The sequence below is a fragment of the Lycium ferocissimum genome, chromosome 7 (assembly GCF_029784015.1).
Source record: "Lycium ferocissimum isolate CSIRO_LF1 chromosome 7, AGI_CSIRO_Lferr_CH_V1, whole genome shotgun sequence".
In the NCBI taxonomy this organism is placed as follows: domain Eukaryota; kingdom Viridiplantae; phylum Streptophyta; class Magnoliopsida; order Solanales; family Solanaceae; genus Lycium; species Lycium ferocissimum.
The window spans coordinates 60,303,130-60,327,798 of record NC_081348.1 but is presented as its reverse complement, the minus strand read 5'-3'; the positions used below and the strand labels follow the sequence as shown (position 1 = coordinate 60,327,798).

The 24,669-nt window shown below is 36.4% G+C and overlaps 1 protein-coding gene across 1 annotated transcript; it reads left to right on the top strand.

The window, feature by feature from the left end:
- Positions 1 to 682: 682 nt before the first annotated feature.
- Positions 683 to 15,843, top strand: LOC132065795 (DDT domain-containing protein PTM). Its single transcript, XM_059459331.1, is given in 10 exon segments — positions 683 to 2,229; positions 2,330 to 2,941; positions 6,210 to 7,257; positions 10,368 to 10,488; positions 10,491 to 10,649; positions 10,764 to 10,888; positions 11,207 to 11,667; positions 12,678 to 12,706; positions 13,682 to 14,311; positions 14,930 to 15,843. Coding segments are annotated over 10 exon segments (5,025 nt in total). The 5' UTR covers positions 683 to 883; the 3' UTR covers positions 15,424 to 15,843.
- Positions 15,844 to 24,669: the final 8,826 nt, after the last annotated feature.

The window sequence follows — 24,669 nt, the reverse complement described above, 5'->3', positions numbered from 1 at the left end:
GAGCTTCTCCAATTCCAAACACATTAACAACCCTTTTAATTCCAGAACCTGAGCTTCAGCAGCCTCAAGTTCCTGCTATCATCAAAATTGCCTATACATATCTACTGTTAACTAAGTATAAAATTCAAAATAGCTAACTTTCTACACAATTTGCTCCTCATGTTTCCTCTATGGTGTACATCCTATCTCTTCCTCAATTATGTGCTTCGGCTGAAAAGGTCTTGTTGTTCCTTTCTTGCCAAATCTGGTGAACTGCACGTGCCAAAGTCATCCTGTATACTTCACATTTCCCTTTGTCATGGAGATTAACCCACTCCACTTCCCATCTCCAATCTAGAACTTGCCTAGTAATTCCTTGCCAATACAATAATCTCTCCCGAAGTTACGCCCTCTATCACTACTGACTGTGAATAGTTAACAACTAATGATTTTTTACTTTACTAAACCAGTTCGGTCCGTGAGGAGATAGGAATATTTCATACATTCTTTATATGCACCCTATTTACATTACGACAGTTCTAACTAATTAAGGAAAATGCACATAAAAATAAGATGATCAAAGTAAATATACAATGTCTTTTTTCTTGTTGGGTTTCTACGCCATGATTTATTCATGGATATCTTTTTTCTCCCACCCACGACCCAACCACTCACGTGCTTTTTTTAACTCCAAAAAACCCAAATTCCACATACTTTCAAACTCCTTCAAACCCCTCTTTCTCTCTCTCTTTGCATTTTCTAGAGAGAGAAACAGAACCCATTTTCTCTCTCTAAAACACTCACGCAAAGCCCACATTCCTAGAGAGAGAAAGAAGAACCCCATATACCTCCCTTTTCTGTCAAGATCGATTTATACTCGTAAAACCCTAGAAATTTGGGGGAAATGGGTGATGAGTATATAGGGAAGAGAGTCAACAAAGAAGTCAAAGGTATTGGTACAGTCAAATCCTACAATCCTGGAACTGGGTTTTTTGAGATCCTTTACGATGTCGGTGATTCCGAGGTTCTTCATTTGTCTCAACTCATTCCTTTATTAAATCAAGAACTACAACCTGTTTCTACTTCTACACCAGTTGGGAGAAAACCCAAGAAACGACGTCGTATTTCCAAGAATTCAGGTAATAATAATGCTGATTATTGCACTAGTAGTCAGTTGAATTTGAATAGTAATGGGTTGAATTTGGATTTGAATTGTGACGTGCTGGTTAATTTAAATGATGATGATGGGGTTGTTGATTTGAATAAAGGGTTGAATTTGGATTTGAATGAAGGGGTTGACTTGAATGAAGGGGTGGATTTGAACATTGACGAAAATATGGGTGTAAATGAGGAAAAGTTGGAAACTTTGGAGGAAAATATGGGTGTAAATGAAGAAAAGTTGGGAACTTTGGAGGGAAGATTGAATGGGGGTAATGTGATTGATTTGAATGTGGATGTAAATGGGGATGTAGGTAATGTTTTGGAGGAAGTAAGGATAAAGAACTGTTTTGACTTGAATTTAGGGCTAGATGAAGATGAGACGTCGAAGAAAATGACTTGGGAGAAAGAGGGTGGTCGAGATACTGAGCGAATTGATGGTACAGATGAAGAGAAGGTCAATCTAGAGACGTGTTTGACTGCAAATGAGTTGGTAAATGGCACTCTGCAGGAAGTTGAGGTGAAGTGGTGTACACCCGATAAGGGTAGTGGTGGGTTGGAAGTGCAAAATGGTGTTTTGGGGAGCTCGATCAAAGGGAAAAGGGGTAGGAAGAAGAGAAATGTCTTGGATGGTGGTAAAGAGACGGTGTTGAGACGAAGTGCCCGTAGAGCGAGAATAGATCTCGTTTCTGCTGAAGATCATGTTTCTTGTGCAGTAGTGTCGAGTGATCCGCTGTTGTCTCCTGCAGTTAGTGTGGTTTCAGAGGAGAAGATTATAGTATCAGGTCATGAAGAGTCTGATGAAAAACATGATGTTCTTCCTCCAAAGATGGATTTTCCTCCCTCTTCGAGTAGTTTAGATTTAGATGGTATTCCTGTTCTTGATTTTTTCTCTGTCTATTCATTTTTGAGATCGTTTAGTACTTCATTGTTCTTGAGCCCCTTTGAGTTGGAAGACTTCGTGGCATGCGTAAAAGCAAATGCTCCTACTTTATTGTTTGACTCCATTCATTTCTCTCTCTTGCAAATACTGAGGAAGCATTTGCAGTCTCTTTCAGATGAAAGTTCTGAATCTGCATCTAGTTGCCTTAGGTAAAGTTTTGAACTCTCATTAAGTTGTGTATATGTTGTGTTTTGCTTGAATTCCTTTGATACTCAAATTTATGTGTGCATTTACAAATTGTGGAAGTAGGTCTCTTAACTGGGATTTGCTGGACCTAATCACATGGCCTGTCTTTATGGTTGAATATCTACTACTACATGGATCTGAACTGAAGCCAAGTTTCGATCTCTGTCACTTTAAACTATTTGAGAGGGATTACTACAAGCAACCAGCTTCTTTGAAGATTGAAATGCTTAGGTGTCTTTGTGATGATGTTATTGAAGTAGAGGCCATACAATCAGAGCTTAACAGAAGAACTGTGGCAGCAGAAAACACGGATTTTGATCGGAATTTGAAGTATGGCAGTTCCAAGAAGAGGAGGGCTTCCATGGATGTTGCTGCTGGTTCACGCTTGAGTGAGGAAGCAGGCGATGAATCAACAGACTGGAATAGTGATGAATGCCGCCTCTGCAAAATGGATGGTAGCTTAATATGCTGTGATGGCTGCCCTGCCGCATTTCATTCCAAGTGTGTTGGTGTTGCTAGTAGTCACTTGCCTGAGGGTGATTGGTATTGCCCTGAATGTGTGATTGACAAAAAGAAGCCCTGGTTGAATTTGGCAAAAGCAATTCGAGGGGCAGAGTTGTTGGCAACTGATCTGTACGGCCGGCTATACTATAGTTGCTGTGATTACCTTTTGGTGTAAGTTCCATCACCCTGGCCTAAAGTTAGTAAGTGATTGTACCTTCTCTGACAGTCTGGTTTCCTCTTGAAGCTTAATCATTCTGTTTATGTTTTAACATTCATCTTTCAACGCAACTCTTTGTACTGTTTGGGACAGTTTGCATTAGATATTCGGTATCAGTATATGGTCTAGGTTGCTATTGACATTAACATTTTCCATTTGATGTGGTGATCTGTAAAATGTAAAAATTCATAAGCAAAGTAGTATTGGAATGTTTGGGCCGAATGGTGCCAAATAATTACAAGGGATTCGTCATTAGAAAGAAAACAATAATTACAAGGGATTCGTATAGCCAACTCCAACATTATTTAGGACTAAGTTGTGGTAGTTTGCCATTCATGTTGTGATACTTGAATATGTCTGATGTCATGACAAGTTTGTTACCATCTTCGTCTTCCTTCATGCTTGAGGGTTTTATTCTTCGTATTATATAAAATCACCATTTTGTCTTAAAAAAGCTGAAAACAGGAGTAACACTGACCAATAAAACTATTCCTTCCATTTAGTAATATAATGTTGTGCGGATACAGGTTGCTGCAGATTACTATTTGTTTTTTTTTTTTTTAATTCGAATTTATTTATTGAAATATAAAGGAGTGAATGAATATGGTGGATGTCTTTTACATAAAACACAACTAGTTTACCTTCTCAAAAAAATAAAAAAATAAAAATAGAACACAACTAGTTTCTATGGAGAGGAATTCTACTTCTCCCTAACCTTGGCTGGATCAAATCTAGCTCACCGTGGGTCTCTGTCTCTCCGGTAAGAATGATGAACCCATCTCCGACATCCTAGATTAGTCCGATTACACCAATTAACACAAGCCTAGTGTATCACAAAGAGAAAAGCGGATCAAACTCTACGATAGACATGTCGTGCAGCGTATTAATGACTGTGAGGAATTACAAGGAAGTTAGATGCATGACTGACCACCTAGTGCTTGAAGGAGAATGAAGTTATAAGCTGGCTAATGGAAGTTTTTATATGATCAAGAGACAGGTGAAAGTTGAAATCTCTCTCTGGAGATGTGCGTTATTGGTCTCTTTGACTGCCAAGTTGCTTTCATCACTGGAGTCAAAAAGTGGGCGGGTAGGTGGCAGAAGATAACTGCTGGCCTCAAGGTCTCTAGGTTAGTAGTGTCATTGCTGATGTTACTTTGTTGGTCTCTCTGACTGCCAAGTTGCTTCCGTCACTAGAGTCATGGAGTGAGCACACTAGGTTAGCCTCAATGTCTCCAGGTCAGTAGGCGCACTGATCATGTTTGGATTTCCTGCCAAATTTGAAGCTGAATGAGTTTTGACAGAAGGGGCACTCTGGATGGTTGATTCCTTTGTGTTGTTGGATCAGTGGGCTTGTAGCACTGGTTGCATAGGCATACAAAGAAGAAATAGGGTATTGTTGGTGAGCTTGGTTGGGTTCTCAATTCATAAAGTGTCAACCTCGTCAAATAGATAGGAAATTGCAGTGGTGTCTTTGTGGATGTTTGATCAGTGCGGTTCAAATGAGTCTAACTGATATGTCAAAAGTGTGACTCATAGTTAAAGATTTTGACCTTTTATGCTGTCGGCATTGGTTGCATGGGCGTATAAAGAAAAAATGGGGTATTGTTGGTGAGCTTGGTTGGGCTCGCGTTTCATCTTTGGAGTGTCAACGTTCGGTGGCTTTGTGGATAGTGAGATTAGCTTTGCGGATAGTGAGATTAGTTTAACTGGTATGTCACAAGTGAAGCTCATAGTTAAGGATGGGGCATAGATTGAGGCCTTGTTGTCGGCAATGAATTTTTTTATTACGGAGTGCGATCTCCAAAAAGAAGACAGAGCTAGTTCCAGTTAGTCTCAGCTCCTATTCATATAAGTGATTCGAGGAAGACGAGGAGAGGAAACTGGAAAGAACTCATAAGATGCTGAGGCAAATAAAGAGGAGAAATAATGCTGGCCCAGAAGCCAGAGAAGGACAAACGAATTGCTGAAAAGCCTATGTAATTCTTGAAATTGAAGAAGACGACGGAGAAGGAGAAGCGCTTCCTTGTTAGGGTTTGGGCTTATTCCTTGAGTTCAATTCTCCCATGGCCCGGGGGGAGTTGGGCCTGTTTAATGAAACCAATCCATTTGACAAAAATAAATGCTGCGACTCATGAAGGAGAAGATGCATCATTGTTAGTAGGTGTAGTTTGTTGAGATAACATCCAGAGGATGCGAACCATCTCTTATTACACTACGATTTTTCTTGGCAAAATTTGGTCATCGATGTTTGCAGTGTTGAAAATTCAAATGGTTGCTACCTAGCATAGTCGCGTGCAGGATGTGAAGTCGGAGGCTAAGCAAGTTGGAAGCTTGAAGGAAGGAAGTTACGAACGAACGTAGCCTTTTGCAATTTTTGGTTATTATGGAGAGAAATAGGAGAATTTTTGAGAGAATTGAGAACCTGTTTAGAGTCGAAAGTTCTCTTCTGTTTCTTTTATATTTTTGGTGTAAAGTGGCTTAGGTGCCTTCACAGTTGGATGATATATGATCTAGCATGTCATTTGCGTAATAAACTTCTTATGAATAAAGTAGTACTTAATATGTAGTATAGAATCATGATTCATTATAAAAGTAAAATCCCTCGATGACATGTTATCACAATTAATATTTTTTGGCTGATAGAGGGATCAAATGGTATATATTTCAGTTGTTGGTCGCTTGGAGGATTAAAAACATGACTCTTGCTTTACAATGGGTTGTTTTTGACCATTGGAAGAAGGAAGAGAAGATGCAGGGCATGAGACGTTGCACCTTTAGCTCTTATATGGTTACATGGAAGGAGAGGAATAAAAACGCTGTCGATGGGATAAAAAATGATTTTGTATTTGTACTATTGAGAAATGGTCTCTTGTTTTTTTTTTTCCTTTTTGGTGCACCCACGAGGTTCATGTTTGCATTGAAGATTGGCGGTCTTTTATAGAATGCCATCTTTCATGGGATGATATCTACTTTTTGGTATACTGCTTGTATACGGGATTCCCCACATTGATTTTAGTTTTTAAGTTTTACATAATGTTCTGAAACTATATCTTCATGTATCAACTGTGCCAAATATGACAGTTGTTTTTGGTCTGGCGCACAGATTTTTGTTTTCCTGTTAATTTTTTATTCTTGACACTATATCATTTTTCCGGTTTCTTGGTATAAAATAGTACTTAACTATTTTCACTCTTACTTGAGTTTTTGCTGCTGTTCTTGCAGGTCAGATCCATGCGAAGACGATTTCTCACCTAATTATTACCATAGAAATGATTTGGCTGTGGTTGTTGGGAAAATGAAGTCATCAGAAAATGTTTATGGAACTGTGTTAAGTGCGATTATGAAATTCCGTAGTACAAATTGCATGGCTGCAGGTGTAGAATGTGATCTTGATACCCAGCTAAAAACTACGCCCTCGGATTTTCCGGTAGTGATTTTGTCGCAACATGAAGAGAAGGTAAATGAAGGAAAGCAAGCAGAAAAGCTTTCATCATTTTCTGATGATGTAGGATGTGACAAATCAGAGACAGTTGACCCATCACTGAAGATGGGAAATATACAGCCAGGGTCTGAAGGATCAGCTGAAATATCTCAGGTTGTTGCAGACAATCACAATTACAAGGAGGATGGAATTTTTGAAGATTCTAATCTTGCAGAAAAAATTATGGAGACGAGAAGACCTCTTAAAGAAAGAGAGGGCAATGAATCTGTGGACTTGGGGCTGTCAACAACGAGCAGTAAAGATATCATGTCAGAGGAGCAGTGTGCGGAAAGTTATGTTAACTGTTATAGCTTTGCTCGAATCGCATTATCAGTTGATGAAGAGTTAACAAAGAAATCACCTGGTAAAGCTGGTGAAGATGCTACAAAAACAGTGGAGGAAATAATTTCAGCGCAGCTGAAGGCCATATCTAGCAAAGCTATTGAATTTTGCTGGCCCAATGTTCAGAATCTGAAGATTGATGCTAGTAAAGAAAATTGTGGGTGGTGCTTCCCTTGCAGAGTTCCGGAGTGCGAAAAGGACTGCTTGTTCGTCCAGAATAACGCAGGTCCTGCTTCAGAAAGTTTTTCTAATGATGCATTGGGTGTTCGTTCTAGGAAGAACAGGGAAAGCCATCTTGTTAATGTCCTTTGCTATATATTGAGCATTGAGGATCGTCTTCATGGGCTTCTGTTGGGTCCTTGGTTGAATCCACACCACTCCCAAAATTGGCGCAAAGGTGTTCTTAAAGCACATGAGATTACTACACTAAGAGCTTTTTTGCTTACAGTAAGTATGATCATCCCTCTCCCTTTTATTTTCTATTTTTTGGGATAAGTTAAAAAAAAAATTCATTAAAAACACAGAGTTGGTGTGTCAAAAAATATGTAGACGAGGTGCATGTGACTCCACATCCATTGTCTTCCACCTAGTTTAACTTAATATCCATACGGAATGGTGTTTTCCTCTCGTACCAAATATACAAGCTAAATAAAAAAAAATTCTCTTAGTGTTTTCTACATCATTCTTACTATTATCATCCTATTGCTTTTGTCATTTTCATTTGCAAAATGCCTGCTTCTTCGATTTTGAAAATGATGAGCGTCTTATTTCATGTGCTCTTTTATCCATCTAACTTGATGGAGCTTGATCTTCCCCACTGTTCTTAATGCTTCATATTGACGAGAATATACTTGTAGGCAGTTATTTGTCACTTTGATAGCTTAAATTAGGAAGTTATATCCCTTCTCAGTCCCTAGTTTTTTGGAGGGTGGAAACGTCAGCTGGACAAGCTATTTCCAGTTACATGTACTATGTGATCTTAATGTTTCACATAGTATGGCACAGGTACAGTATAAAAAAGGCTTCTTACTCTAACTGGAACACCATTCGAGCAGCTATTTTGCTGGCAATTTGGAAGGAAAGAAGCAACACATTTTTTGAGAATAAAGAAGATTCTATACGTAAAACTCGAGCACAAATGTGTATATCTGCTTAGACTTTGGTGCAACATGGTCACATTTGATATTGATAGCTCAGACATTATTGATTTTATTAGCTCATCACATAGCTTGTGATGACTTCCTATTTTGGTGGTAACTTTTCCCCAGAACTCTCTTTCTGCTGGTATATCAATAAAATTTACATTTTACCTATTAGTAAAAAATAAATAATTAAGCTATCAAAATGCCATTCAAACACGTTGGTCGCTAGGAAGCTTGCTCCCCAAAATTTGCAAAAAGGCCAGAGGGAAAGCCCAGATGGAAATTCATAGACAAGAATAAGAAGGAAATATCCGACACATAGTGAGCTAACTAACTTACTAATAGAAAAACCTTTTTGATGAAAAACTTACTAATAGAAAACCACTAAATTCCATTTAATAACTACAATAAAGTGTGTTCAACAAAATCAAGTGAATAACGTTTCCATTGAACATATCTGCAGAACCATGCCTTACTGATCAGTCTGATACTGGCTAGCTAAAGAAATTCTTGTCCATATTGAAATAACATTCTTATATAGATAACTAAACTACGTGAAATTGGTCAAACTAAGCAATGTAAAACTTGGTTATTGTAGTGCATGCTTATTAGCCCCCAGGCTTTGGCCTAGTGGTACGAGGACAGTGCGAGCTGTGTGGGCTTAGGCGCACGTCATTAGTTTGAACCCTGCCACAGACAAAAGCCTGGTAGTTAAGTGGAGAAGGGTAGAGGGGCTGGTGTATTATCCATTGAATTTCAAACTGTGTGCCATTGACTCTCGGGATTTCTCGATTATTGAAAAAAAAAGAAAAGAAAGAAGAAGCATGCTTATTACTTATACTTGCATTTTGAAATAACATTCTTATATAGATAGCTAAAAAAATAGAAGTTGGTCAAAACTAAATGTAAAACTTGGTCATAGCATGATAGCAGTGATTGCTAATAACTTATACTTAATACGATAATGGATGTTTTAATCTGCTCCTAGGATTGAGGATTGTACACTACTAAATGAAACTTGGTAGATGAAGTATCTTCTTCTCATCTCCATTTTTCTTGGGTGAGTTTCAACATATTTCCCTTCCACCCCTCAGATTATGTGTATTCACTCTAATTTTCTGAGTAGTCCGGGTTTAGCAAGATTTCATTTGCTTACTTCACATCTTACTAAAAAAGGACTGGCATTTGCGGACTCTCAAGATGTCAAGATTACCTTTTAGCATAATATTTCTGAAACATTCTTTTTCATTTTTCATATAAAGAAAGTTATAGTGTTCTTGAGTGGCCATTGAAGCCTTTTGGTGGACTAAAGTGTTTTTTTTTTTTGGGGTGGGGTGGGCTGTGTGGGGGGGGGGTTCACTCTCGGTGCATCTAGATATATCAGGCTAATTCATATGAAGGTTTCTTTATTCTTTCTTAGTAGTTCTTTCACCTTATCATGTGTATTTTTATATATTTCCATAAGTAGTTATATAGCATCAATTGTTGTGGCATGGATGAGTATGACCTCGTTAATCTATAAAGAGAGCAATCATAGCATGAGGCTCATGTTATAACCTTCAGTGCACAAAAGAATTTGGATCTCTGCATTTCTGTTCTCAGAGATGTTTATAGCTTTAACTTTTTTTTTTTTTTGATAATAGAAAGTGTTTATTGTTCTCGAAGTTGTGACTGATGAGATGCAGTTTTGGATGTTAAACTTCTATACAAGGCTTCATTATCATAATTTTTTTGGTGTCTTTAGAGTTTTCACATGCCTGTAATAACAGAAACTTGTTCAGATTTTACTAAATTGGATGGGTTTGGACTGAATAATGCTCTTTCTTTTGAGGTCCGTACTGTGAATCACAATTCAAAACATCCTAGTATGATTGACTAAACTGTATCCACCCCGTACGATCATGGGGAAAAAATGAAGTGCCTATACAACCGTCAAAACAATTATATATGAAATGACTTTGTTTAGTACAGTCTAGTATTTGGGTTTCCTAATAAAATATGAAGTATGCTTAGTCTAAGAACATAGTGAACATGAACCAACACAAAGATGGAGCTCTTGGCGCGATCTCAAAAGTCTTCTTGTTGGGGTGATGGCTTGGTCATAACAGTATGCTTATGTTAGGTTCAGCATCTGCTAAGAGTCTTTTAGCCTGTCCAGAGATGTGTATGTCAGTCTAAATTGCAAGAATCTCTAGTGCCAGAGTACCACAAATTATTGAATGTTGGATTGAAATGGGTCTAAATGGATGGTGAGGATTCATATATCCGACCCCGACTACCTTAGAATTGAGACACAATAGCAGTTGTAGTAGTTGTTATTGAGCGTTACTATCTGCATAGATTTCTTTACCCTTTTCTTACCTTATCAAAAAACAATTATCTGTATATATTTCTGACTGATGCTTTTGGTGCCAGTTAGAGTCAAACTTGCGGCCTCTAGCACTTACCCCTGATTGGCTTAAGCATGTTGATTCTTTAGCCAAGATGGGTTCGGGGCATCATATCATCATCAATTCACCACGTGTTAGACATGGAATTAGCAAAAGAAGGGTAGGCATTTGGAGCCGGTGGTGAATCGATCTTCAAATGCTGGAAGTGGGTTGGGCTTGTTTTGGTGGAGGGGAGGAAGGCTATCTCGTCGATTATTCAACTGGAAGGTTTTGCCTCAATCATTGGCGCACAAAGCTGCCCGACAAGGTACATCTATTTTGTTTTCAATTGCAGCTTCGGTTTCTGGTCAAAACAGTTGAGCTTAATTACCTAGCATTATCTTTTTTTGATAAGTAATTTACCTAGAATCATCATGTGCAGGTGGATGTAAGAAGATACCAGACATGTTATATCCGGATAATTCAGACTTTGCCAAGAGAAGTAAGTGCATAGCTTGGAGGGCTGCTGTTGAAACTTCAAGAACTGCGGAGCAAATTGCTCTCCAGGTGCGCATTCCATGCAATTCAGTTTCGGCTACTAACGTCTACCGGAGAGAAACGATCCTCCTTTTTCCTGGATCTGCTACCTTAATGTGGCACTTCAGCGGTCCAGATAATAGAGATATGGCCCTATATGAAGTAGCCAAATTGACTCCATTGGACATAGATAGCTACTACAAGCGTTAATTACAGTAGCACTTTTCCTTATGGCTTGTGTTGAAACGAGATCTTAGTTGTCTTTGTCATTGTTGTCTAAGATGCATGCTTGAGTTTGCAGTTGTTTATTGAGATTTTGGTTCATTATTTCTCTTCTTCACTTTTCAGGTTAGAGATCTTGATGCTCACATTAGATGGAATGATATTGGAAACACCAATATCCTTGCAATGATTGACAAGGAATTCCAAAAATCTGTCAGATCATTCAAGAAAGTTATTGTACGGAAGAAAATCTCAGAAGGATCTGTAGTGAAATATCTTCTTGATTTTGGTAAAAGAAGATTCTTACCGGACATTGTTGTTCGATGTGGAACAATACCAGAAGAGGCCTCAAATGAAAGAAAGAGATATTGGCTAGAAGAATCTCACATGCCTTTGCATCTTGTGAAAGGATTCGAGGAGAAAAGAATTGCTCGCAAATCTAGCAAGATAACTGTTGGGAAGCATCGTGAGACCAAGAGAATAATGAAAAAACCGCTTAAGGAAAAAGGCTTTGCATACCTTTTCCTTAAAGCAGAGAGATCAGAGTATTATCAGTGTGGACATTGTAACAAAGATGTCCTAATAAGGTATGCTTCTACTTGATATTTGTAAAAAAAGCTCCAGTCAACTAATAGTCTGCACAAAGTATCTAGCTTACATGGATGAATTAACACTTCTTTCATAATCTGAGGAGTTATTAAAACGCTGTTTCTGCTATTTGTATAAATATTGATGAGGATTTTGTACTGAAAAAGAAAGAGAATAGTTGGTTATGAGAAACACATATAGTGAAGTAACTTTTGAATAACATTGCGGGTTTCTGTCTATTCGCATTCAATTACTTTCCTCGTAAAAGTATTCTAGCATTCAGTCTTAGTTTCAGCACAATTTATTGTGTTTACTTTTCCTTGTTTCCTTCTCATTCTTCTTCTTTCACCATGTACTTAGTATTACCATTAAGAAAGAAATAATTGTAGCAATTTTTGCAAATACAAGACAGCATTGGTTGTTTACTTTTGATCACTTTGGGTTCTGATCTCAGGTATCTAGTCTACTGTTAACTGACAAATTTGAACAGCTTTATACCATTATCTTTAAAATAAAATTGAACAGCTTGCACACGTCTTTTGGCCTCAAGATCTTGATATCACACCAATTTAACAGCTTTAACTATTAGAGGGAAAATTTTGTACCTCCTGAACAGCTGTCCTTATTTTGAAAACATTGTTTGTATGACTTTTACTTTGTGGAAGCAAGCAAGTGTGAAACTATTGTCATCCTTGAAATAAGTCCATTTGAGCTCTTCTGTTGAGGGTCTATACAATCATGCCGCGGAATAACATTGCTTGAGTAGTTTCAGATTTCCAGTTTTCTGTATATCTAATTTTTCGAGAGTATTTTCTTTTCGATCGTTTCCTGTGCATGGGCATGTTATTTATTGTTACTGCCCAGTTTCTAGCTGGCTTTCTTTGTTCTGGTATGAGTCCTAACTAGGTAAATCATGTATTATCCTCTGAGTAGTCAATAGAGATAAGTATTTTGGTCTTCCATTTTCACTGGATGTTTTACCTCTGAAATATTCTTTTATTATTTGCAGGGAAGCTGTGAGCTGTCAGTACTGCGAAGGTGAGTACTTGGAATTCCTCCTAATAAAACTTTCTTACTGCTCTACCCACTTGTGAACTGACAAGTGATTATTTTATAACTATGTTTTAACTCCATCAAGTAACTAACGTCACTCAATGCCATGTTAAATATTGGGGGAGTAACATGACGTAATGATAGAAATGATGCTTAGGGACCCTATTGGTAGCTGCATGTTGTACTCGATCAAAACGAGAAAGGATATATGCTTTTAATTGGTTGATTTTTTCTTGGCCCAGTGTATCGGGTTAGGTCATTGTCATATTTTAATCATGCTTCCTAGCAGCCCTGAGATTTTCTGCTATTTTGGCACTTTAGATTTTGTGTTGTTACAAATTGGAATGTTGCTATTTTAGTTTCTGTTAACTTTGACAAAACTGCTTGATGTAAAAGCATAGCAAAATAACCGCTAGATGTAGTAATCATGCTCTTTTCATGATCTCATGTCTGCCTTTGCATAATTCAATAGGTATTGGGAAACGTAAAATAATTATCATAGAATTTCCACGTGATAGCTGAAATCTCAGCCTACACATGAGGGGTGTGCTTAAGACAAGTATAGATCAGTAACAGTGTTCCTCCTCTAATAGTTAAAGCTATTAAATTGGTAGATGAGATGGTCACATAATTCGATAAGAATAAGTTGGAGGAACACAAAAATCATTGTTTGTTCGGTTTAGGAAACAAGTCGTCCCTTAAGTTAGTATCAAGGCCTCAATACTTTTTTGTTGGATGCTAAACTTATTTCTGCCTTGAGTTTCCTGTATCCTTTCCATTGTTTTTTATGCAGTTCCATGTAGATTTTGTTTATTTGCTTACTTTTTACATATGTTGATTCAAAAACTTCAAATTTAAACAGGTCATCAATACAGTGTACTTTCATCTTCGTGTCCACATCCCCCTGGCCTTTCGTCCACATGTTTTGCAAATGATCTGATATTTTGTCATTTTCTTCAGGTTTTTTCCATAAACGCCATGTTAGAAAGTCAACTGGAGTTGTCGCTGCTGAGTTGAAGTATACATGTCACAAGTGTGTGGATGTGAATAATGTGAGAAAGAATGTCAAGAGGGGGAGGATAGAGTTGCAAAAGAGTAAGAAAGCATCAAAAGCCTCGAGGACACTAAGCTCAAAGGTTAAATCTAGAGGCACCAAAAATGAACAGCCTGCACGATCAAAGAATAGCAAAAAGGAACCTGTTGTTGTACCCCTCAGACGTTCTGCTAGGAAGGCTAAGCTTGTAGTTGTGCAAAACAAAAAAATAGGACGCAAAAAAGGTAAACAAACAAAAGCTGGAAGGGGTAGGGGTAGACCTAAGAAAAAAGCAAAAGTTGACATATCAGAGAAAAAGAAACCAGCTGAAGTTGCTTGGCAGAGGAAGAGAATGCAGTTATACCGGATTTACTGGCTAAATGGTCTATTGCTCTCACAAAAGCCAAATGATGAAAGAGTGACACTCTTCAGGAGTAAAAAGCTTCTTGCTCTTTCTGGAGAGTTGGCTGCCACAGCTGATCAGCCAAAGTGCAGTCTTTGTGGTGAACTAGAATATACACCTACTTCAAATTACATTGCATGTGAAGTTTGTGGAGGTAAGGAGGGTTTTATTCTGTGTTTATGTCTATGATCCCTTTGATTATATTGTTGATGATTCTGTACCATGTATCTTGTGTTGGTTGTTATCTCTCATTTATCTTTAATTGTTTTCCCTGCAGCAATGCATTCATTTATTTTCTGTTGTCAATCTGGTTTAATAAATGATGTGACATTCTCTAGTATAACATTGTTGGTCTTGGGTCTGGCCTCCTCTGAGCCTGCTGTCTCAGTTTGTAATATTAACTAAAAGTGATAAGTGATAATGTGAAAACTTATAAACAGTTGAAATGGAGTGTGGTCGTGACGACATTTTACAGGTAGTATTGCACAAGAAAATCTATTAATAGCTGTTGCTGTTCAATCCATTTTTGTTTAATCTCCCTTTCTTTTTACGAGTTACATACTTAATTTGTGTTACAAAAGTTGCTTTACAAAAGACATTTTAGCTTTTCTTCACGTGGGTCTTCTACTCAAGGAAACTCCTATATCTACATTGCACTTGAGGAATCCTATTACTTGGTGTTGAAGCATTTACATATTTCCCATGTTTTTCTTCTTTTCTCTGCCTCTATATCTCGTACCTTATTTTCCTGTCTAATTATTCCATCCTGCAGACTGGTACCATGGAGATGCTTTCGATCTTACAGCTGAAAGAATGACTATGCTAATTGGATTCAAGTGCCACAAATGTCGGCAAAGGACTCCTCCTTTTTGTGGTCATTTGCATACGATGGGTAGCAATGGTAAGCAGATTGTGTTGGAGAGTACTGATTGTAAATCTGCAGATGAAACATGTAACGTTGAATCTCCCTCAAGTAAGGAACCACCAGAACAGAAATCTCATTTGAATGATGAATCAGGATCTTGTTTTACTGGTGATGGTGATGAAAAGCGTCCGCAAGGGACTCTCCCTGATTCCTGCCTTGCAGAGAATGGAAGTTCGGCTATTATTAGTACAGAGCAGAGAGAAACTATTGATAGTTGTAGCAAGATGGATATTGTACCTCCAGATGAACCGGGCTTATTGAAGGAGGTGGAGGATCCGAGACCTTCGGATGAGTTGTTGGCATCCAATGACAGCTCTTTGCTGAATGAGGAAAGACATTGAGTAAAGCACAACCCTTGTGGCAGGATGTACATTTTCCAAGTTTGCGGTGATCTTACAGAAACAGGATTACCCTTCATTAACATTTGATCAACAGTGGAATGGTAAAGCAACAACCATCCCCGTATCTTTAGTAGATAGAGCTATTGTTGACGGACCTGAATTGTCCTCTGAGGAAATTTTAGTTTCAGATCAATTTGTAGGTGTTGAGAGGAAAGATTAGGTTGGTGTTGATTGTGTTAATTATTTAACATGATTTTAGGAGGTTTTATTTTTCCTTTTTCTTAGCGTGATTATAGGAATAGGATATTGCTCTTTAGTGTAATTGGTCGTCTTTTCTTGATTAGTGAGGATTCACTTGTATAAATACCCTTCTCAGGGGATGTAAAGACAATACTGAAATACAAAGAAGTCTTTTCCTCATTCTCAAATTCTATGTAGTATCAGAGCCACCATTGCTTCTTTTTGAGCTGAGTTTTTCTTTCTTGCTACATTAGGGTTCCTTTTTTTTTTTTTTCTCCAAGAAGAGAACAAGTTTTCTCTCTCCTTTGAAGTTGTCCGCACTAAAACTATTTCTGTTAGTGTTTTAACAAAATCTAATACAACATATTACAGCTCATAATGATGACCAAACCTCAGCCATATGCTATCAAAAAAGACATCTAGTGCGGTATCACGCACCAGCAGAAGGTTTGGCCCCTCCTACGTGTAATTTTCGGGTGCCAAGGCGTGAGGCTTCTTTGTTTGGGTTCGCCTGAGCCTACCCACCAAATTTCAGATTTTTTCGACTACCGGAGCTAGGGTTCTGGCGAGGCAGGCCTAACTTTCTGGTAAGACAGATATGTCCAACGATCTTATCTAGCTTTTTTTCTCCACTGAAGGACTGATAAGTTCTTTCTAGGTCTTGGGAAAGTATAACTTTTTTTTGTTTTTTTTGGATTTGGAGTCCCATTTAAAGCACGGGGGACATAAAAACAGTAGATAATACTCCCTCCGGATTAAAAAAAAAAGTCCAATTAGCCCTTTGCACACCCCTTAAGAAAATACTAACTTCTAGATAAAAATAAGTAATTTGATTAAACTACTCCTAATTAAATAAGTATTGGGATTTAATCATATAACACTTAATAGGGGCAAATTTGAAAAACAAAGTTAATTCTTTCTTGATTTGATAAGTGGACACTTTTTTTGACTCAAGAAAAAAAGGTTAAGTGGACACTTTTATTGATTTGGAGGGAGTAACTTTTTTTTTTTTTTTTTTTTTTGACAAATCAGTGCTATGAAATTGGACAGTGGAGGGGGTTGGCATGTACCTGCATGGTAAAGATCTTCTTTGTTGTTTATTAAATTTAGAAAATTACTTAGTTATGTTTCTGGAGAAAAAAGCAGCACATGTTACGACTGATGCTAACTATGGTCAATGGGAATGTGATAATTTCTTGTTATGACATGACTTTTGAATACTATGTGATTGTGATAAGCAGTATCTATTGCTTGATACTGCTGAAAGGATTTGGAAATCAACTTAGCGCACTTATTTTGACAAAGGTAATGATGCCTAGATCTTTGAGATTCGAAATAAAATTCATTTCATAAAGCAAGGTGAACTGATTATTATTCCTAGTTAAGTGGGTTATGACTGGAGACTGACTATTACCAGGATATCTAAGTGAAGTTTACTGATGATGCTGTTCCCTTTCAACAATTGTCTAAAAGGAAAGGGACTATGATTTTCTGGCTAGTAATCAAGATTATGATCTAATCAGGGTTCAAGTTCTTGTCGATGTCCTTGCTCTTCTCTTCAGGATGCATACTCCTATTTTAACATGAAGATAACCGATGAGGTGTCATGCCGTGTCAGGCTTCAATTGAAGAGCCTGGGTTGTCTGTCTCTCCAGAATGCCCATACAGACTAAGACCTTATTCACACAACGAAGAAAGGCCGAGTGGAAGGGGGTAGTCAGCTGGCTGCTTCTTTGCCATGCGCTTTGCTTCGCTTTATTTTCTAGAAGAAAGAGACCAAATGAGAGTGAAAGGCAAGGGCAAACGCGATCACTTCTGATAAAGACTACTTGCACTGTGATTATTATGAAAGGTCAAGACATACAAAAAAGACATGTTGGAAACCACATATCAGACTAGCAAGAGGTCTTTTGGGGGGGGGGGGGGTAGGTCCATCAACGAGTCTGGCTAATATTGCAAAAAATGCGGAGACATGTTTTCAAATAAAATTCAGCATCTTTACAGACTCCTGACCAAAATTGACTCATCTTCTGTTGGCACATCTAGTTATGTGCACCCAAATACTGTTTTTTACTGCTCACTTTAATTTTTGAATTATTGTTTCGAGTGCAAATAGACACATGATGAGCTCATCTAAAGCTTACAAAATTATTCTTCTAGTCCCAAAGAGAATTATGTCAGAATAGCCAAAGACTCTCTAACCCTCGTCTATGAATTATGTCCTGTTATCTGTACAACTAATATTACGTTATCATCCATTCTTCATGTACCTGAGTTCTAAGTAACCTGTTATCAATTAGCTCCATCACGAAAGAACTAGGCTGTAGTATCGAGTTCTTTGATCATTATGTTTTCAAGAATCTCCAAACAAAAAAGAGGATTCACAATAATAAATTGCATGATGACTTACACATGTTTGATGGGACTCGGCACTCCGATCAAACATTTTTTTCAAGAAAATCAGGATGTCAACCAAGAAATAATCTAGTGACAAGGGCAATTGGGGAATCCATCCTTTTTTACGTTACAGAAGTATGTTCTAGTTTGTTTTTCAGAACTGAGTTTGACTCTTTATTTCGTGATGCTTGTGAATATGCTAAGAATACTAGAAACTCTTACCCTTTGAGTGATAAAAAGGTTACTCCTTTACGATTATTAATTTTGATGTCAGGGGCCTTACTCAAATTGTTTCTTTGTTTGGAAATTGGTGTTTGTTATCTTTATTATTGCACCGGGATGACTTGGGTGTATCTGTTGTAGGTTAATAGTGATGTTTTTTCTTGCTTTCAGTCATTTCATAAGATGATTTCTGCTTAATTTGAGACTAGGATAAAAATGTCACGAGCTGATAATGACACATAATACATGGACAAAACATTTGATTCTTATCTGAATTTCACTGGGAAAATCCATCAAACTAGTTGGCCCTCTAGTGCACAAAATAAGGTTGCTGAAAGAAAAAATAGGCATTTGTTAGAAGTGGCAAGATCTCTTGTGTTTACTGTGAATCTACCAAATACCTACTGAGCGGATGCCATCCTAGTTGCTACTTATCTTATCAATCGAATGCCATTTAAAACCCTCAATTTTCAGAGTCTTTAAAGATTGAGAATAAATATATTGTTCCTCCAAAGGTGTATGGGCGTGTCTGCATTTTCCACAATAGGAGGTCTGGAAAACTTTATCCTAGAGCAATTAAGTGTGTCTTTACTGTGTTTTCTCCTACACAGAAAGGGCCAAATGATATCATCCTCCCTCTACGAGATCATTCACAGCATGGATGTTACCTTTTGAGAGCCTGAACCCTATTTTAGTATCAGAACATTTGGGGAGAGCATTAAAGAGGAATAGATGATTCTCCCTAGTTTCATTGTTGAAACCACCACCATTGGGGAAAGCAAAGTTGGAGAAAGAATTTAGGGGGAGATTGTTAGGTGTTTCGATATACCTGATTTGATAATTACTCAAAGAGAAGTAGAGCAGAAGAATCCATTATGCAATCTATCGAAGTTGAAGCCTCTTCTATTGGTGAGTTATCTACATATCTTAGTGAGTAAGATTTTCCTATTGCTTGTAGAAAATGGGTTAGATTTTGTACCAAACATTCTTTATCTAATTTGTCTCCTATCACTTATTGTCTCCCTCCTATGGAGCATTTTCCTTGTCTATTTCTTCTATGCCAATTACTCAAAATTAAAGAAGATCTTTTGCAGATCCTAAATGAAAGCAAATTATGATTGAAGAAATGAAGGCCATGTTAAAAAATGAGACTTGGCAACTTGTCACTTCACTATCAGATCAGAAGTTGGTTAGCTTCACTTGGGTCTACACTATGAAACATAAAGCTGATGACTCGATTGAAAGATTCAAAGCAAGACTGGTGGCTAAGGGATTCACTCAAACTGATGGAGTTTATTATCAAGAGACGTTTTCCAATTACAAAGATGAACACTATCAAAATTCTTTTGTCATGTGCAGCTAATCTTCTGTGGTACTTACAATAGTTGGATGTCAAGAATTTATTTCTTCATCATTAGAAGAAGAGGTGTATATAGAGATCCCTCCTAGATTTGATACTGAACAAAGTTAACGAAAGGTGTGTAGACTAAAGAAAGACTTGTACGACCTGAAGCAATCTCCAAGAGCTTAGTTTGAGATTCTCTAAAATGATGATCTCTTTCAGTTACCAATAAAGCAATGCCGATCACACCATCTTCATAAAGCATCAAAGTGGTAAACTCACTCTTCTCATTGTTTACGTTGATGACATAATAATAACAAAACATGAAAAAGAGGAGATGACCCGATTAAAGAAGCTATTAGCACAAGAATTTGAGATCAAAGATCTAGGATAGTTGCAGTTTCCTAGATCAAAAAAGAGCAATCTTTATTTCTCAAAGGAGGTATATTCTAGATCTCTTGAAAGACATGGATATGATAGTTTGGAAATTGAAAACAATCGCAAGTTACAAATAGGGGATGGAGGGACAGTTGATTAAGAGAGATATTAGAGGTCGGTTAGAAGACTCATTTATCTATCTCCACTAGACTAGACATAACATATTCAATCAACTTGGTGAATCAGTTCATGCATGATCCTCGATATCCTCATATGCAAGCTATCTTCATGTTTTACAGTATCTGAAGTCGGCTCTAGGGAAATGTTTACTTTCCTCTAAATATGATCACCTCTGGATAGACGTTTTTGCAGATGCAGATTGGGCTGAATATGTAGATGACATAAGATTTATATTCGGTTACTGTATACTCATAGGGACAACCTATACTTGGAAAAGTAAGAAACAAAGTTTAGTTGCAAGATCAAGTGTGCAAGTAGAATATAGAGCTGTGGTCTAGGGGATTTATGAGTTTTTTTTTGTTACAAAAGTTACTGGAAGAATTGAAATTGTCTGAAAAAAGAAAGTTTTTCCCAATACCACAACAACAAAGCTGCAATTGGTATACTCAAAATCCTGTTCAACATGTCCGCGCAAAATATATTAAAATTGATCAGCACTTCCTCAAAGAGAAAGTTACTAGTGGAACGAGCACCTTGAGTTTTCTTCATGTACCGTTATAAAAACAAGTATGGAATGCACTTACAAAAGGCCTTAGCGAAAGGACTTTTCATACTTTGGTTTGTAAATTGGGGGATGTGTGACATGTTTGCTCCAACTTGAGGCGGAGTGTCGAGTGTGTTAATTAATTAGCATGATTTTAAAAGACTTTCTTTTTTCGTTTTCTAGCGTAATTATAGGTATAACATATGTCCTCTTATTTTAATTACTAGTGGCATGTAGCCCGTGCTACGTCCGGGCCCAAAACTAACATTAAAATTAAATTAATGATCACTTTTTAATTTTTCATACTCTTTGTGATATTAAGTTATTAAAAGAGTAGTTCAACATTTTTTGTGAACTTCTAAAAAACTAAATCTTAATACGAAAGTATTTGAAGTTAAGGAAGAACATTTTTTATTTTATTTTAGACTTTCTTTTTATTTTTAAAAAATGCATGATATGAAAACTCTTCTCTTTTTTATTTCATTGAAAGTTTTTGAATAATTTTCAATAATCTAAATTTAATTTTACCATATGTTTGATTAATTAATGTTGGTAAGTCAACTGTTGCAAAAAGATTTTTCGGTGTTCGAGAAATTTTGATACGATTTTCAACATCAACTAAATAAGTTGATAGTGGTTAAGTTACTTTATATATGCAAAATGTGCAATAAAACGATGCATCACAAAGTAGTATTTTGCTGACAAAGCTAATTATCTATTTACAATTTTTCTTCTTTATTTTGCTTTATTTCATCATTTATTGAGATTTATCTGTCAACTAACTTTGAAACTCAAAACAAATAGGTTGGTCGTTTCTTTCTACTAGACATTCCAAGAAAAAAGAAAAAAATACTAAGCTCCCGTTAATAAAGGAGCAGCCCAGTGTGCAAGGCAAACAGAGTCAGGAGAAGAGTCGCACCCAAAGAGTGTAATGTAGATAATCTATCTTAATACAAGTTATGACTGCTCCATTAAATTTTATTAACCACCCTAAAGTTATTATTTTCAATAGCAAGCTCTTCATATGTATAAGAACTCAATAAATTATTTATAAAAATGTACCTGATTAAAAAAAATTATTTACAGTAATGCCTAAACTCTAAAAATTCCGGAGTAGCGCCACAATCAATACCGATAAAATCAATAACGTTTGAGCTTAGAATAGAAGAATAAAATCTATAAACACACTTCTAAATATCTGTGTTAGTGAAACTCATTTCACAAGATGGAATCATGAAGCAGTGAATACATACAATATCTAATGTGTCGTGGTAGGTAGATTTATTATGGCATAGTGCAATATGTGGCTTGATTTTATTCTTTTATTAAAGATAAATATTTCCTCTATCTCATCTCATCTAATTTTTTTTTTTAATTTTTTAAAAATATTTTGAATTAGCTATGTTGACTTGTATATTTTTAAATCGTTTAAACAAAATTTACATATTTAAACACTATATGAAAAATACATAAATCATTCACTATTTTATTTCTTCAATAGTTGCACTCCAACATGAATCGTTATATGTTATAAAATTATCTTTTTGTTGACAAAAGCTTATAAAAGTGGCAACTGAAGAAATATTAATGAAATTATTTGTTTATTCATGTGGAAAATAGTGACTAGAACATCAGTACATTTTCTTATTTACCGAATTGTGTGATGGCAACATAAAAAATATTAACCTATTCCCTCTGTCCCAACTTATATGTCATATTTTTTTTTTGCTTATCAGGAAAAGAATGCCACCTTTTTATAATAAAGATAATTTAACTTTAAATTCTTTTTTTATTCTTAATGAAATAATTTATAGCTATATACATAATTAAAATTTATTTTAGACCACAAATTTGTAAAGTTTCTTTTCTTTCTTAAATTTTATATACCAAAAATAAAAGTGCCATAAGTTGAGACGGAAAAAATAAGGCCAAACCCATAAAACACTTAAAAAAGACCTTTATTGTTCCATTTAAACACTTCAGTGGCCCATTCCTATTCCACTTAGACACTTATTGCAAATTATCGTAAAACCAACACCACGTCTCTGGATTAAGTGGCCAATTAAATTGTGCCGGCCATTTTAAATTGTGCAACTATTAAATTGTAACTCATTTTAATTGTAAATTCAATAATTTGTAAATTCGTGGAGTTTTGACCATTAAAAATTGGCGCTTTGAGTGCAATGAGGCGGAATAACGTTGCAAAAAGTGTCTAACCACTTAAGGAACAGGGGAAGTAGACGACCTGTCATTATGGGGATTTAGTTTACAAAAATAATTAAGAGGGGCAACATAAAAGAGTAAAACGTGAAATAAGGATAAAACAAAGTTGTAAAATGGGCGCAACACATGTCCATCCTTAAATGTGCATGCAACGTCCAACAATAGTTTATGTGAGACTCCTCTCCACTTGTGACAAGTGGAAAATGAGTCCCACTGCATTAGTTTATCAGTAGAGCTTTTCAATCGCGTGACTTCTTTCTTCCCTGCAAAATTAAAACCATCTCATCCAATAGAATTTTGTCAACACGTCTGGTAATTTGCTGGCAGAACCTCCTTTTTTTATTTTATTTTGTTCTTTTCTCTATATTAGAACACACAATCTCACATTCACACTCACATACACATGCTCCTCTTGCCAAAATCCATTCATGTTCAATTAATTAAAATAAAATAAAAAACTCGTAACTATGTTAGCTCCTCTCCGTCAAATGCCAACCAAAGCCCCAACCATTATCCACCTTAGTTGATGTTTGCAAATAAAAACTCCGAAACAATATGAAACTCCACGGATATTGCACTGTGTTTTCAAGATTATTCAAAAAGTTCGATTGAAACAATTAAAAATAAAAGAGAGTTAAAGTTGTTTGTACGTCCATATCAGGAAAAGCATGAGAAGATGATCAAGCGCCGATTATGAAATCGAAAAATTAAAGAAAATTTCATTAACTATAGATAGAGTAATTTCATAATTTCTATGTATGTATAATCTTTCTCAAAAAACACTATGTATAATCTTTCTCAAAAAACACTTTCTATGTATGTATAAATCTATATATACACAATATATTTTTATGTTATTAACAAATAAAAAATCTGTAAATAAAAAGAAAAGAAATGGTTTAACTTTCTTTCTCTGTGATTCTGAAATATTGCCAAAAGATATTGTTAGATATTTGATTCGTTTAAGGTTGAACTTGGTTTTGCCGGGTGGAGGGTGGGGTTTGAGGTGGAGGAGTAGTTACAGAGAAAGGGAAACAAGAATAGGTTTGTGGGAGAAATTTCGTCCATTTTGGGGCCCACAATTTCACTTATTAGTCCCTTATATAAGTATGACGTGTCATGTCTCACACATGATAAAATTTCTCCTCCAGATGTCCAAGTAACTCTACAAAAAATGCACGCTCCTCAAGAAAACCAATCTAGGAAATGCCAAAAATAGCCCTGTGAGGACTTTAAAAAAATCCTCATTCTCTCTTATATATAGTAGTGTGGTCGTTTTAAGAACCGATGCTCTTTTTTGCGTGTCGTATATTCCAGAAGTTCCATAATAATTATTTTGATTTGCTTGCAAAATTTGAAGTTTAACGGATATCATTTGGTTCACTTTGGAAAAAGGTTTCGTTTTGAAAATTCCGTTATTTAGTTATTCAGATTAATTGCTCACTTTGGGAAAATGTGCTCTGATTGGCAACCTGAAGTTTTCTTTGGATTTGTTATATTATTTATGACCTGTAGAAATTGACGGAACTAATTTTAGAGTTCATTTGGTTGGTTTTTGACAATTAAGTCAGTTTTAGTATTTAATATGCTTATTTATGGTGAAAAGATGGTCACGGAAGAAATAAGAATCGGATAAAAAATTTGATGGTTCCATTAGCTTCATATCGATGCTTATGACTTGCGGGGATGAGTGACACGATTCTCGAGACTTTCGGGTGAG